The 16,224-nt window shown below is 39.9% G+C and overlaps 1 protein-coding gene across 2 annotated transcripts in view; it reads left to right on the forward strand.

Annotated features, from left to right (window-relative positions):
• Positions 1–14,765, forward strand: part of LOC126942233 (zinc finger protein 675) — a 328,161-nt gene extending 313,396 nt beyond the window's left edge. The window contains exons 2-5 of one of the 2 annotated variants that reach the window (XM_050769593.1): positions 3,840–3,966; positions 4,780–4,875; positions 12,277–12,339; positions 12,963–14,765. In XM_050769593.1, coding sequence (XP_050625550.1) covers positions 3,840–3,966; positions 4,780–4,875; positions 12,277–12,339; positions 12,963–14,512 — 1,836 coding nt within the window. In that variant the 3' untranslated portion in view covers positions 14,513–14,765. The remainder of the gene's footprint in view (positions 1–3,839; positions 3,967–4,779; positions 4,876–12,276; positions 12,340–12,962) is intronic. The other variant, XM_050769594.1, reaches the window with a different exon arrangement.
• Positions 14,766–16,224: the final 1,459 nt, after the last annotated feature.

A 16,224-nucleotide genomic window follows, 5' to 3' on the forward strand; every position in this document is an offset into this window, starting at 1 on the left:
TGAGAGGTGGCAGTCAGGCGCTTCCACATGGAAACCTTTCAGTTTCATCAAAAAGTGGCCCTGGCCAGAAACTTGCAGTTGTCTTCATGCTTAGGCACTGTCCACCAAGGGTCCTGAGTAGGAAAGGAAAAGAGAGAGAGAGAGAGAAAGAGAGAAAGAAAAAGACTTCCCTGTATGTAAAAGGAGAAAGGAAAAAATTAAGTCCCATACTTTGGGCCTACCTCCTCTCCTGCCTGGCTCACCAAAATAAGTTACCAGTAGGAAGGTCTTGACTGCAGGTTATCCAGGTTCTTGGCCTTTTGAACAAAGAATTGGATGAAACAGCAAAGCAAGAAAAGAATGAAGCAACAAAGGAACAAAACGGGTTTATTGAAAATGAAATTATACTCTGCAGTGTGAAAGTGGGCCCGAACAATGGCTTAAGGTCCCAGACACAGAATTTTCTTGGGTTCAAATATCTCCTAGAGGTTTCCCATTGGCCACTTGGTGCTCACCTCATGTAAATGAAGTGGTGGCCCACAATTGCTCTGATTAGTTGCAGAAAGCAACCAATCAGAGGCTGAAGCGAAGTTACAAAGGTTGCAGTCCTCTGCAAATATCCGATTGGTTGCAAAAACAACCAATCAGAGGCTAAGGTGAAGTTATAAAGTGTCAGTTTTATTCAAATAGAGACTCAGCCCACAATCAGTCTGATTGGTTGTGGAGAGCCAATTTCCTATCTGCCTCACGGAAAAGGTGGGGATTTACAAAGGCAATCCTCTGGTCTTTTTGTTACTTAGGCATGGAAAGTTAGTTTTCCTTTCCATTTAGGTCTAGGAATTCGGTATGAAATGGTCTTAGGTTCCCTGCCTCCAGACCCTATTCTCCTGCCTCATTAGTACATGTGTACCTCATGGTTTCCAAATGCAGACTTATTTAGACGTTGCTGCTTTCTGCTTATTCTGTAAACTTTAAAGAGCCAGCAAAGAATATGAAAATTGGTAGTCTTCATTTGAGAAATATTTGTGTTGTGACAAGAGTGCTGAGTGTAAGGGACTCCATGCTGTGCCTGCTTTCTCTAATGCTAATACATGAGCCCCAGAGGAGCAATGTCAGCATTGATAGGTAACATTAATGGGTTTAAAATACCCATTAATGGCTGACTGCTGTGGCTCATGCCTGTAATCCCAGCACTTTGGGAGGCCAAGTTGGGTGAATCAGTAGAGGTCTGGAGTTTGAGATCATCCTGACTGGTGAAACTCTGCCTCTACTAAAAAAACACAAAAAATTAGCTGCTTGTGGTGGCAAGCACCTATGTAATCCCAGCTACTCAGAAGGCTGAGGCAGGAGAATCACTTGAACCCAGGGGACGGAGGTTGCAGTGAGTCGAGAGCCTGCCACTGCACTCCATCCTGCACTACAGAGCGACACTCCATCACACACACACACACCCAACCCAAAAAAACAAAAAAAAAACAAAAAAAAAATTCATGAACGCTAAGTCTGCAGAATTACATCACAGAGAGTGGGGCCATAGTTTCCAAGTATTTTTTAAGCTCATTAAAGCTTTAAAGGCAATGCCCAGCTAAGTGGTTTTCAGCCCAGGTTTGATTTTTTTTTTTTTTTTTTTTTTTTTTTTTGAGGCGGAGTCTCACTCTGTGCCCAGACTGGAGTGCAGTGGTGCGATTTCAGCTCACTGCAACCTCCACCTCCTGGGTTCAAGCGATTCTCCTGCCTCAGCCTCCTGAGTACCTGGGATTATAAGCAAGCACCACCACGCTTGGCTAATTTTTGTATTTTTGGTAGAGACGGGGTTTCACCATGTTGGCCAGGCTGGTCAAGAACTTCTGACCTCAAGTGATTCGCCACCCCCCAGCCTTGGCCTTCCAAAGTGCTGGGATTACAGGTGTGAGCCACCATGCCCAGCCCAGGTTTCTAATTAAGATTACATGGCCATGGCCAATTTGCAGAAATACCTACTTGTGCCCTATCCATGGGTCTGTTTATTCTTCTGGGCGGAGGTATCATGTTTTGTTTTTTGTTTTTGAGATGCAGTCTCACTGTGTTGCTCAGGCTGGAGTACAGTGGCCCGACCTCCGGTCACTGCAACATTCGCCTGCCATGTTTAAGCGATTCTCATGCCTCTGCCTTCCAAGTAGCTGAGATTACTGGTGCATACCATTATGCCTGGTGCATACCATTATGCCTGGTATTTTTAGTAGAGATGGGGTTTTGCCATGTTGGCCAGGTTGTTCTCAAACTCCTGGCCTCCAGTGATCTGCCCACCTCGGCCTCCCAAAGTGCTGCAATTACAAGTGTGAGCCACTGTTCCCACCCACGTTGTTTTAATTAAGTGCCTCATGTGACTCTAACGTGAGCCCAAAATCAAGTATGAGGGGTTCAAGATACATTCATGAGAGTTAAGTTCCACCTTTGCTCTAAAGAATGGTCAAAGGGCTGGTTCTGTTTGGTTTGGTAGTGACAGAAAAGTGTGGCTCGTATTTTCATTGCTGTAGCAGAAATTGCTGGTGTCCATGGCAGGGCAGGGCACCTGAGGACAGAAGGAAAGAAACTTTTACTTTTATCTCCATGGAGCAGCTCATGGTTCCTGAATCTCTTCTGGTATGAAGGACAGAAATGGGTGGACTTTTTCAGTTAGTCTTGGTCCTTCTGCCTGTGGGTATGATAGGAGCAGGTAAACATGTGGTACTGATACCTTTAAAGTCATATTCTAAAGATGCAGGTGTAATTTGTCCAGAGAATCACATCTGAAAAGAATTTTCAGAGAAAGGAAAAAATGGCTTTTTTTCAGTTAAACATGTCTCAGATCAAGAGCTGTGTCCACTCTGCCTCCTGGAATGCCATGCGTTTACTTTGACTTCTCTACTTGTGTTTTTTCTCCCTAATGAGTTTGTTTTAACTACTTCTAAAAACTCTTACGATAGTCAAGACTCTGAAAAATATTTCTTTTCTATATACCAGAGCCTTCTCTACATCATGGCTTCTTATATGCCATGCAGAATTCTCACCATTATTTTATGATCTGCAATATTAAAAATGTTGCCTGTGGCTGTTGAACATGGGAAGGTGTAGATACTCAAGATTCCTATTGGGAAAACCTGGGGTCCTTAGTAAAAATGGGGAACATCTAATGTTGAGGTTCCATCTGTGTTCTCAATTAGCTATTATTTAAACAAGATAGCATTTATTACACAGAAGCTTCTGAAGCACTCAAAAAGGTACATGTTTGTGTTTATGTCCTTAATTATATATATATTGTTTGTTGTTTTTTTGTTTTTTTGTTTGAGATGGAGTCTCACTCTTGTTGCCCATGCTGGAGTGCAATGGCACGATCTCAGCTCACTGCAACTTCCACTCACCACAGCCTCCACCTCCCAGGTTCAAGCGATTCTCATGATTCGCCTGCCTCTGCCTCCTGAGTAGCTGGGATTACACCCATGCGCCACCACGCCTGGCTAATTTTGTATTTTTAGTAGAGGTGGGGTTTCTCCATGTTGGTCAAGTGGGTCTTGGAACTCCCGACCTCAGGTGATCCGCCTGCCTCGGCCTCCCAAAGTGCTGGGTTTACAGGCATGAGCCATTGTGCATGACCTATTGTATATATTATTATCCATAAAATTATTATATATACACTGGTGTTGTGGCTCTTGTGCCACTGTTTTCTCAGGGTTAGAGAACACATAAGGAAATATTTCTGTGTAAAAAAATTGATTTTATTGGATAATTTCAGTCACTCCTGTAAATCAGAAGCAGTTCTCATTACTCTCTCATTTTACCTTGAGTCAAATTATAATCTCTGTTGGACCTCGTGAATATGTTTGTGTGTATGTGTTTTTCAGGGACTGTTGACATTTAGGGATGTGGCCGTAGAATTCTCTCTGGAAGAATGGCAATGCCTGGACACTGCACAGCGGAATTTATATAAAAATGTGATTTTAGAGAACTACAGAAACCTGGTCTTCCTGGGTAAGGATAACTTCAACACACAGTTTCTTTTTGTTTTTCTTTTGAGACGGAGTCTGGCTCTGTCACCAGGCTAGAGTGCAGTGGTACGATCTTGGCTCACTGCAACCTCTGCCTCCTGGGTTCAAGCGATTCTCGTGCCTCAGCCTTCCAAGTAGCTGGGACTACAGACGTGAGCCACCATGGCTGGCTAATTTTTTTTGTATTTTTGGTAGATACACGGTTTCACCATGTTGGCCAGGCTGGTATCGAACTCCTGACCTCAGGTTAACCACTTGCCTTGGCCTCCCAAAGTGCTAGGATTACTGGTGTGAGCCACCATGCCTGTCCCAACACACAGTTTCTAATATACTGTAAAGGTTTCATTTCTCTTCTTTGTAGAATGTGTTTTGGTAATGTATGCTTTGAATAAATGAGTTTCAGATCCCTGTTTTTGAGAAAATCTTAAGGATTTGTCTGTATTGAAAAGAATTTCTTCAGTATGTTTCATCTTGATTTGAACTTACCACATTCCTGAGCTGATCTGTGTCCTTCACTCTAGATTAGTGGTAATTTCAGAAGTTTAGTGGCATAAAACATTGTTGCCCACACCTTCAAATCTAATTGCCAACACAAAGTTTTGATTCATAAGTAGTGGGTAATGAAATTAAGAACCTGCAAATTTAGAATATTTTCTAAGTATTTAAAAATTTGTTATAAGTCAGTATTGGGGGATTAATTTGCTATTCTATTACATTCTCTTTACTGAGCACATTACTAGGTTGGTAATTGGAGAATATGAGCAAGATTCATGTTATTTATTTTTTAATAAAACAGGTATTGCTGTTTCTAAGCCAGACCTGATCACCTGTCTGGAGCAAGAAAAAGAGCCTTTAACTATGCAGAGACATGAGATGGTAGATGAACCCCCAGGTAAGTGAGAGTGAAAGTGAATACAACAGGTGACAAAGATGAGAGGTCCAAAGGTCAAAGAGAAAACCAGTCCTTAAAATGTGATTTGGGAAGCTGTGTTTTAAAGGAAATAGTTTCTGGAAAGCCTGAGTATTTTTTGCGCTCACATTTGAGCATTTTCTGTCTTATGCTTTTAAATTCTCTAAGGTTTCTATTTACATTTTTAGTAATTTCCCTTCAAGTTTTCAGTGAGAACCAATGTCCTCTTCATGGCATATAAGAGACTGTGCAATCTGAATCCTTACTCATTTGTTTTGGAGACACAGAAATATCTGCATAATTTTGAGAAACTCTATTAAATGATTTTTTAAGTTCTTTTTTTCCATCATGTCTGAAACGTGTGAGAAGTGTTTTCTATTGTTTTCTTTTCTTCTTCTTCTTCTTTTTTTTTTTTTTTTGAGACAGAGTCTTGCTGTCTTACTCTGTGGCCCAGGCTGGGGTGCAGTGCTACAGTCTCAACTCACTGTAACTTTTGCCTCTTGGGTTTAAGCAGTTCTCCTGTCTCAGCCTCCCAAATAGCTGGGATTACAAGCACATGGCCACCACGCCTGGCTAATTTTTTGTTTTTAGTAGAGATGGGGTTTCACTGTGTTGGCCAGGCTGGTCTCAAACTCTTGCCCTCAGGTGATTTGCTTTCCTTGCCTTCCCAAAGTGCTGGGATTACAGGTGTGAGCCACTATGCCCCGCCGCCCCCCCTTTTTTTTTTTCCATTTTTCTACATATTTTATTTGTTTGTATTTCTGTAGTCTTCAAATGTAGTCTTGAAATTATAAAGGGCTGGGTGCAGTGGCTCAAGGGCCGGGCACGGTGGCTTACGCCTGTAATCCCAGCACTTTGGGAGGCCCAGGCGGGCAGATCAGGAGGTCAGATAAAAACTAGAAAGAAGCTTTCTGAGAAACTGCTTTGTGATGTGTGCATTCATCTCACAGAGATAAATCTTTTGATTCAGCAGTTTGGAAACCTGGCTAATATGGTGAAACCCCATCTCTACTAAAAATACAGAAAATTAGCTGGGTGTGGTGGCACACGCCTGTAATCCCAGCTACTCAGGAGGCTGAGGCAGGAGAATCACTTGAATCGGGGAGGTAGAAGTTACAGTGAGCCAGGATTGTGCCACTGCACTGCAGCCTGGCTATAGAGTGGTACTCCATCTCAAAAAGAAAAAAGAAAAGAAAATTATAAAGTATGATATCCTTCTGCTTTGTTTTTTTTTCTCAAGGTTGCTTTGGCTATTTAAAGTATATCATAGTTTCATTTACATTGTAGAATTACATTTTTTATTACTGTGAAAAATGCCACTGGAATTTTGATAGGGAGTCTATTGAATCTATATATCATTTTGGATAACATGTCACTTTAACAGTATTTATTCTTTCAATTCATAGACATAAAATATTTTCAAATTTATTTATGTCTTTTCTAATATATTTCACTGATATATCTCTCACTGTAAAGACTTTGTACCTCCTTGGTTAAATTTGTTCTCAGAAATTTATTTTAATGCTATTGTAAATAAGATTTTTTTTTCTCTATTGTATCAGACAGTTTAGATTTATGGAACCCTAACTTGTATGTTAGTTTTATATTTTTCTAATTTACTGAGTGTATTTACAAGTTTTAATGTACTGTTTATGTTTATATATATATAATCGTATGAGCTACAGCTAGCAACTTTTTACTTATGTGTCTTCAATTTCAATTGCTCTTTTTCATTTTTTGACTAATTCTTCTGCCAGTACTTTCAGTGTTATGTTAAACTAGCAGCATTGACAATGAGCACAATATAGTTTTGCATTGGCATCTGTGTATAGAAGGAGAAAACAGCTCAAGTTTTTATAAACTGGTTTCAGAAGGTAAAGATCTTCTTTTGTTGGACCCTCAGGGTAATGGGATGCCCTCTGGTTTGTAGTGGAGAGGGCTTTGTCACAAGGCTGCTGGGTCTGCACTAGGGTCTACCCTTAGTTGGCTTGTCCTAAAAAACTTGGGTAGTTTAAATTCCCATTTTGGACAGACTGAATTTTGGCAGAGGATTTTGCTCTGTAGGGCAAACACTAGGGCAGGTTTTTGCAGTAGGGTCTGCATATGGTGGGCCTTATATCAGAATGTGGATGACTATGGCTTTCAGCGAGTACCAGAAAGGATCTTTCCAGGTCACTGTGTGGGTTTCTATATAGTCAGAACTGACTATAAACTGTGGCTCAGCGAGCTGGAACTGAGTCATTGAACTGCTTCAGGGACCACGGTAAAGGCTAAGGTCTGGAGGCCAGCTGACATGGCTATAAATGGGTATCTTCCTCCAGGCCTCTGGAAAAGCCGAATCTCTCCCAGACTTTGGCTGGGAGGAGTTTGGGATGATTACATAGTAAATTCAGAATTCTAGTGGGACCAAGTTGAGTGGGCCATTTCCTAGTCTGTAGTTAAGAACAGGGATCCTGTAGTTTGCACCTGAATGAGGGCCTGCCTTCTGAAAAGAAGACTTTAAAATCTTGGGCTTTATCAGAATTCCACAACTCCCTCTCTCTCTGGATCTCAAAGCTCTCAAAGGCACTTATTTTGAGATGGAGTCTTGCTACGTACATAATTCAGGCTGATTTTGAAATCCTAACCTGAAGTCATTCTCTAAACTTAATATACCATGTATCTTTCATTACAGGTGTGAGTCATGATGCCTGGCCATCTCCTAAAGGCGTTTTTGTCAGGGATGGCTGACAAATTGTCTTGCTGTGCAGGAGATAACAAAATAGGTTACCTTTTATTCTCCCATCTTACTGATTTCACTCCTGCTATACATTTTTATTCTCCATTTTCTATTTCAATTTTGTCTGTAATTTTACATTTAGAAATTTAGAACAATATGCTAGAATTTACATGTAATGCCTGAAGTAAATTAGATAATTTGTAGGCACTCCATATTTACTAAAACTTTACTTATAAATTTAGGCTTGATGTAGGAAAAAAGAATTCTATGATTTGCACCCATTTTGTCCAGCCTATATCTAAATAATGTAATTTATTTGCAGATATTTATTTTATATATCAGACACTCTAACTATATTCTGCAATATATATTTTTTTATATATTTAACATTTATATATATTTAGCATTATATATATTTATATATGTGTGTGTGTATATATATAGCAATGTAAGGCTTTTTTTTTGCTTCTAAAGTTGGATTACAGCAGTTTCATTTTGTGTAACAATAGCATATATTTAAAACATAAAATTTCTTTTTTTTTTTTTTTTTTTTTTTTTGAGACAGAGTCTCACTCTGTCACCCAGCCTGAAGTTCAGTGGTACAATCTCTGCTCACTGCAACCTCCACCTGCCAGGTTCAAGCGATTCTCCTGTCTCAGTCTCCTGAGTAGCTGGGACTATAGGCACACACCACCATGCCCGGCTAATTTTTGTACTTTTAGTAGAGACGGGGTTCACCATGTTGGCCAGGCTGGTCTTGAACTCCTGACCTCATGATCCATCCATCTGCCTCGGCCTCCCAAAGTTCTGATACAGATGTGAGCCACTGAGCCTGGCCCAAAATTGTCTTTTTTTTTTTTGAGATGGAGTTTTGCTCCTGTTGCCCGGGCTGGAGTGCGATGGTGCAATCTCGACTCACTCCAACCTCTGCCTACCGGGTTTAAGCAATTCTCCTGCCTCAGCCTTCTAAATAGTTGGAATTACAGGCGCCCACCACCACACCTGGCTAATTTTTGTATTTTTAGTAGAGGCGGGGTTTTACAACGGTGGCCAGGCTGGTCTTAAACTTCTGAGTTCGGGTGGTCCACCTGCCTCGGCCTCCCAAAGTGCTGGGATTACAGGCGTGAGCCACTGCACCTGGCCTTTTTGTTTTTTTAAATGCTTATTTATTAAGTTTCTCATTGGAGTCTTTCATTTATGATAATACTGCATTTCCTTTGGAATTGTACTGCCATACAGTGCATGTCAAGGATTCAGCATACCTGCCTTCCATGAGTAGAGTTACAATCAAATGTTGCAGTTATCTGGACACATTATTATTTTTTAATTTATTTATTTTTCTTTTTCTGAGACAGAGTCTTGCTCTGTTGGCCAGGCTGGAGTGCAGTGGCACGATCTCAGCTCACTGCAACCTCCACCTCCCAGGTTCAAGAAATTCTTCTGCCTCCGCCTCCTGAGTATCTAGGATTATAGGTGTACACCACCATGCCTAGCTAATTTTTTTGTATTTTTAGTAGAGACAGGGTTTCACCGTGTTGCCCAGGCTGCTCTCGAACTTCTGAGCTTGTGATCCGCCTCCCAGAGTGCTGGGATTACAGGCGTGAGCCACTGCGTCTGGCCTAGACACATTTTTAATGCTACATCAGTGTTGCCTGCAAGATTTTATGAGTAAACATTTAACATTTATATATATTATGGTTTTGCCATTCCATATTAGTGTGTTTTTTCAGTTTGACATCTGTTTATTGTGTTTTTTTGTTTTACCATTTTAGACAATTTGCAATTGTTTGTACACTTTAAATCTATGGGATTTAATTAAGAAATAAATCAGCCATATATCTATCCCAGTCAGATTATATGTGTGTGTTAATAAATTTGACCCCAATTTTGGTTATGGCTTATCTGGTGTGTATTCTTTCTTAGCTGATTTTCAATGGTCGTTTTATCTTGTCTAAGTGATTAGTCATGGAGATAGTCTTTTTTTTTTTTTTTTTTTTTTTTTTTGAGATGGAGTTTCACTCTTGTTTCCCAGGCTGGAGTGCAATGGTGTGATCTCCACCCACCACAACCTCTGCCTCCCAGGTTCAAGTGATTCTCCTGCTTCAGCCTCCTGAGCAGCTGGGATTACAGGCATGCGCCACCACGCCCAGCTAATTTTTGTATTTTTAGTAGAGACGAGGTTTCTCCCTGTGGTAGGCTGGTCTCCAACTCCTGACCTCAGGCGATCCACCTGCCTCCCAGAGTACTGGGATTACAAGGCGTAAGCTACCACGCCCGGTGAGATAGTCTTATTTTCACCATGTGTTTAATAATAAATATATATTTCTTTTGTGCGGGAGAAACACTTTTGTGATTTGAAGATAATTTATGTAGAGATTTATAATTCCGTATTTTTTCCAGTTTTTCTTTTAAAAAAATTAATTGTAAAACCACATAAAATAAATTTTACCATCTAAAATCTATTGAAGTGTACATTTCAGGGCCAGGCATGGTGGTGGCTCACATCTTTGATCCCAGGATTTTGGGAGGCCAAGACAGGAGAATTGCTTGAGCCCAAAAGTATGGGACTAGCCTGGGAAACGTATGGAGATTCTCTGTTTACAAAACATTTTTTTTTTTTTTTTTTTTTTTTTTTTTTGAGACGGAGTCTAGCTCTGTTGCCCAGGCTGGAGTGCAGTGGCCGGATCTCAGCTCACTGCAAGCCCCGCCTCCCGGGTTCACGCCATTCTCCTGCCTCAGCCTCCCGAGTAGCTGGGAGTACAGGCGTCCGCCACCTCGCCCGGCTAATTTTTTTTGTATTTTAGTAGAGACGGGGTTTCACCGTGTTAGCCAGGATGGTCTCGATCTCCTGAACTCGTGATCCGCCCGTCTCGGCCTCCCAAAGTGCTGGGATTACAGGCTTGAGCCACCGCGCCTGGCCTACAAAAAATTTTTAAAAATAGCCAGGCGTGGTGGTGTACACCTGTGGTCCCAGCTTTTTGGTAGATTGGTGGTGCAGGATTACTTTAGCCTGGGAGTTTGAGGCTACAGTGAGCCATAATTGTTCCACTTTACTCAAACTTGGATGACAGTGAGAACCTGTCTCAAAAAAAACTGTACCTTTCAGGCATGGTTAGTATATTTGTATTCATCTTGTGAAACTAAAATTCAATACCCGTTAAGTAACAGCTGCCCATTTTATCCTCTCTCCAGCCCTTGACAAACACCATTGCACTTTCAGTGTGATTAATTAAGATATCTCGTATAAGTGGAATCATATAGTATCCATCATTTTGTTACTGGCTTACTTCAGGTGACATAATATTCTCAAAGTTTTATCTTAAAATGTGACAAGATTTATTTAAGGCTGAATAATCCATTTGTGTGTGTATGTGTGTGTGTATATGTGTGTGAGTGTGTGTGTGTGTATATATACATATACCTTTTTTTTTTTTTTTTTTTTTTGAGATGGAGTCTTTGTCACCCAGGCTGGAGTGCAGTAGCACTATCTCGGCTCACTGCAACCTCTGCCTCCTGGGTTCAAGTGATTCTCCTACCTCAGCCTCCTATGTAGCTGGGACCAGAGGCACATGCCACCACACCCAGCTAATTATTGTATTTTTAGTAGAGAAGGGGTTTCACCATGTTGGCCAGGCTGGTCCCAAACTCCTGACCTCAGGTAATCTGCCCACCTCAGCCTCCCAAAGTGCTAGGATTATAGGCATGAGCCACTGCTAATGGGATTTTTATAGAGATTATGTTGAATTTGTTCACCACTTTTGGTTGCATTGGCATTTTTGAAAAATTAAGTGTTTTGGCCCTTGAGCCAAGAATATGTTGAAGACTGTTTTATTTTGATATATTTTTCAATTTGCCAATTTTACTTTTGCTTTTAATTTTTTGTTTTATTCACTTTTGGTCAGAAGATGTTTATAATTTTGATCTTCCTAAATTTATTTATTGTTGCTGCTTGAGAGAAGATTTTACTGTGTCACTCAGGCTGGAGTGCAATGGCATAATTTTGGCTCACTGCAGCCATAACCTCCCAGGCTCAAGTGATCCTTTTACCTCAGTCTCCCAAGTAGCTGGCACTACAGACGTGTCATGGCTACTACCATGCCTGGCTAATTTTTTGATTATTTGTAGGAACAGTGTCTTGCTATGTTGCCCAGACTGGTGTCAAATTTCTGGCCCAGCTGGGTCTTCCAAAGTGTTGAGATTGTAGGCATGAGCCACTGCACCTAGCCAGCATTCTTAAATTTAATAAGACTTGATTTGTGTCCTAACAGAATACACCAGGTGCAAATAAGAATATTGTGTATTCTCTTGATTTTGATTTAAAAGGTTTGTACAGGTCTGTTAAGCCTGTTTGGTCTGTGATGTGGCTTGGATGTCTGTGTTCTCCAAACCTCATATTGCAATGTAATCATCATTGTTGATTTGGGTCCTGATGGAAGGTGAATATGGGACCTACTGGGAGGTGCTTAGGTCATGAGGGAAAGTTCCTCATGAATGGCTTGGCACTATCCTCTTGATAATCAGTAAGTTTACGCTCTGTTAATTCAAGTAAGAGCTGGTTCATTAAAAAAAAAAAAAAAAAGAAAACCTGGCTTCTTTATCACACTTGCTTTGTATCTTACCATGTGATATGTTCAGTTAATCCGTGCATTCCACTATCATTGTAGGCTTCCTGAGACCCTCACCAGAAGCAGATGCTGGCACACACTTTTTGTACAATCTGCCAAACTGTGAGCCAAATAAACCTTTTTTCTTTATAAATTATTCACTCTCAGGTATTCCTCTATATGTAAGTAATTGAAGTTTGCAATTTTTTTTTTTTTATGAGACAGAGTCTTGCTTTGTCACTCAGACTGGAGTGTAATGGTGCGATTTCGGCTCACTGCAACGTTAGCCTCCCAGGTTCAAGCAATTCTCCTGCCTCAGCCTCCCAATTAGCTGGGACTACAGGCTCCCGCCACCATGCCCAGCTAATTTTTTTTTGTATTTTTAGTAGAGACTGTGTTTCACTATATTGGCCAGGCTGGTCTTGAACTCCTGACCTCGCGATCCACCTGCCTCAGCCTCCCAAAGTGCTGGGAGTATGGGTGTGAGTCACCACGCCTGGCTGCAGTTTACTTCTAAAAACATTATGTTATATTGGGGAGTAGAAAAAGCTGTGTTGGGTAAATGTGACAGAATTTTTTTTTTTTCTATGTGGCTCTTTGCCTTGTGCTTACCTGGGCAATGCATACACTTAATTATGGCCTGTGGTGCCATCTTGCTTATGTAGTTTGTGTAATTTTATAAGTTAGGTTTGGAAAGTATATTTATCTGAGTCTGTAAAGTAATGTGTTATTTTTATTTCTTTCAGTAATGTGTTCTCATTTTGCCCAAGAGTTTTGGCCAGAGCAGAACATAAAAGATTCTTTTGAAAAAGTGGCACTGAGAAGATATGAAAAATGTGGAAATGATAATCTTCAGTTAAAAGGCTGTAAAAGTGTGGATGAATGTAAGGTGTACAAAGGAGGTTATAATGGACTTAACCAATGTTTACCAACTACGCAGAGCAAAATGTTTCAATGTGATAAATATGTGAAAGTCTTTAATAAATTTTCACATTCAGATAGACATAAGATAAAACATGTGGAAAATAAACCTTTCAAATGTAAAGAATGTGGCAAATCATTTTGCATTCTTTCACACCTAACTCAACGTAAAAGAAATTATACCAAGGTGAATTTCTGCAAATGTGAAGAATGTGAAAAAGCTTTTAACCAATCTTCAAAGTTTACTAAACATAAAAGAATTTATACTTGTGAGAAACTCTACAGATGTCAAGAATGTGACAAAACTTTTAACCAATTCTCAAACCTTACTGAATATAAAAAAGATTATACTCGAGAGAAGCCATATAAATGTGAAGAATGTGGCAAAGCCTTTAACCAGTCCTCACACCTTACTACACATAAGATAATTCATACAGGAGAGAAACCCTACAAATGTGAAGAATGTGGCAAAGCCTTTAACCAGTTCTCAAATCTTACTACACATAAAAAAATTCATACTGGAGAGCAACCCTACATATGTGAAGAATGTGGCAAGGCTTTTACCCAATCCTCAACCCTTACTACACATAAGAGAATTCATACTGGAGAGAAACCCTACAAATGTGAAGAATGTGGAAAAGCTTTTAACCGATCCTCAAAACTTACTGAACATAAAAACATTCATACTGGAGAGCAACCCTACAAATGTGAAGAATGTGGCAAAGCTTTTAACCGATCCTCAAATCTTACAGAACATAGGAAAATTCATACTGAAGAGAAACCCTACAAATGTAAAGAATGTGGCAAAGCTTTTAAACACTCCTCAGCCCTTACTACACATAAGAGAATTCACACTGGAGAGAAGCCCTACAAATGTGAAGAATGTGGCAAAGCTTTTAACCGATCCTCAAAACTTACTGAACATAAGAAACTTCATACTGGAAAGAAACCCTACAAATGTGAAGAATGTGGCAAAGCTTTTATCCAATCCTCAAAACTTACTGAACATAAGAAAATTCATTCTGGAGAGATACCCTACAAGTGTGAGGAATGTGGCAAAGCTTTTAAACACTCCTCATCCCTTACTACACATAAGAGAATTCATACTGGGGAGAAACCCTACAAATGTGAAGAATGTGGCAAAGCTTTTAGCCGATCCTCAAAACTTACTGAACATAAGATAATTCATACTGGAGAGAAACCCTATAAATGTGAGAGATGTGACAAAGCTTTTAACCAATCTGCAAACCTTACTAAACATAAAAAAATGCATACTGGAGAGAAACTCTACAAAACTGGAAGGTGTGACAATGCTTTTGACAACGCCTCAAACTTTTCTAAATATAAAGGAAATCATACTGGTGAAAAATTCTAGAAATGTAAAGAATGTGTCAAAGATTTTAAATGGTTTTCACACTTCATTGTATGTAAGATAATTCATACTGGAGAAAACTACAAGTGTGAAGAATTTGGCAATACTGTTAATTACGGCTCAAACCTTATTGCACAGGAAAGCATTTATACTTAAGAAAAATTGTACAAATATAAAGAATGTAAAGTAGCCATTAATATCTGTTGACATCCTAATATCAGAATGTTGGTACTTAATAAAAGCATTATAAATGCAATTACTGTCTAAAGATTTTAAGAAAATATAAGCCATTAAAGTGAAGAAGAGTATTCATTTTGAAGACAAAGGTTACAAACATAAAGAGGGTTGTAGTACATGTACTGGTATCACAAATCTTACCATACACATTTTGTACTAGAGAAAAACTGAAGCAGTTGCTCAAACTTTTTTCAACATCAGTGAATCTATATGGGAGAAAAACTCTGCATATTTTCTCAAAAGAAAAATGAAAAGCAGATTTTTTCAAAATCTGTAAAACAGATTTTTTCAAAATCTAGAAAAGCATATTTTTGCAAAATCTGTAGCTTAGAAAACATCTAGAGTTAATACTAAAATATGTTTTTGCAGGCCAGGCATGGTGGCTCACGCCTGTAATCCCAGCACTTTGGGAGGCCAAAGTGGGTGGATCACCTGAGGTCAGGTGTTTGAGACCAGCCTGGCCAACATGGCGAAACCCTGTCTCTACTAAAAATATAAAAATTAGCCAGGCATGGTGGTGGGTGCCTGTAACCCCAGCTACTCAGGAGGCTGAGGCAGGAGAATCGCTTGAACCAGGGAGGCAGAGGTTGCAGTGAGCCAAGATTGCACCATTGCACTCTAGCCTGGGCGACAAGAGTGAAACTGTCTGTCTGTCTCTATCTCTCTCTCTCTCTCTCTCTCTCTCTCTCTCTCTCTCTCTCTCTCTCTGTCTCTCTCTCTCTCTCTATCTCTCTCTCTCTCTCTCTCTCTCTATATATATATATATATATGTATTTTTTTGCAGATGTAAATGTAAAACTATTCTAAAATTAAGTCTATGTAAATGTCAGATAACTCACAGTAGCAATATCTAAGGCACTTCAGACATTACAGTAAATCAGTGCTGAGTATAAAAAATAATCCAGGCCAGGCGCGGTGGCTCAAGCCTGTAATCCCAGCACTTTGGGAGGCCGAGACGGGCGGATCACGAGGTCAGGAGATCGAGACCATCCTGGCTAACACAGTGAAACCCCGTCTCTACTAAAAAATACAAAAAAACTAGCCGGGCGAGGTGGCGGGCGCCTGTAGTCCCAGCTACTCGGGAGGCTGAGGCAGGAGAATGGCGTAAACCCGGGAGGCGGAGCTTGCAGTGAGCCGAGATCCTGCCACTGCACTCCAGCCTGGGTGACAGAGCGAGACTCCGTCTCAAAAAAAAAAAAAAAAAAAATCCAGAACTAGAGTTGGTAGATAAATTACTTGTGTATAACTTTAAAAGATGTAAAAAATTTCTTGAAAAGTTATAATTACATTGAAAGTATACTTTTTTCCTTAAAAAATAGAGATTGTTTGCAACATGAATAACGTTGTAATTCAACTCTCAAATTACTTCTTGCTCTTCTTCATTTGTATTCACAGATAAAAACTTGTGACTAATTGTTGCTACATCAGAGATATAATTTTTTTTTATTAGGTGGGCGTTATGATCTTTATGGAAGGGT

Source organism: Macaca thibetana, chromosome 19 (assembly GCF_024542745.1).
Source record: "Macaca thibetana thibetana isolate TM-01 chromosome 19, ASM2454274v1, whole genome shotgun sequence".
Lineage (NCBI taxonomy): Eukaryota > Metazoa > Chordata > Mammalia > Primates > Cercopithecidae > Macaca > Macaca thibetana.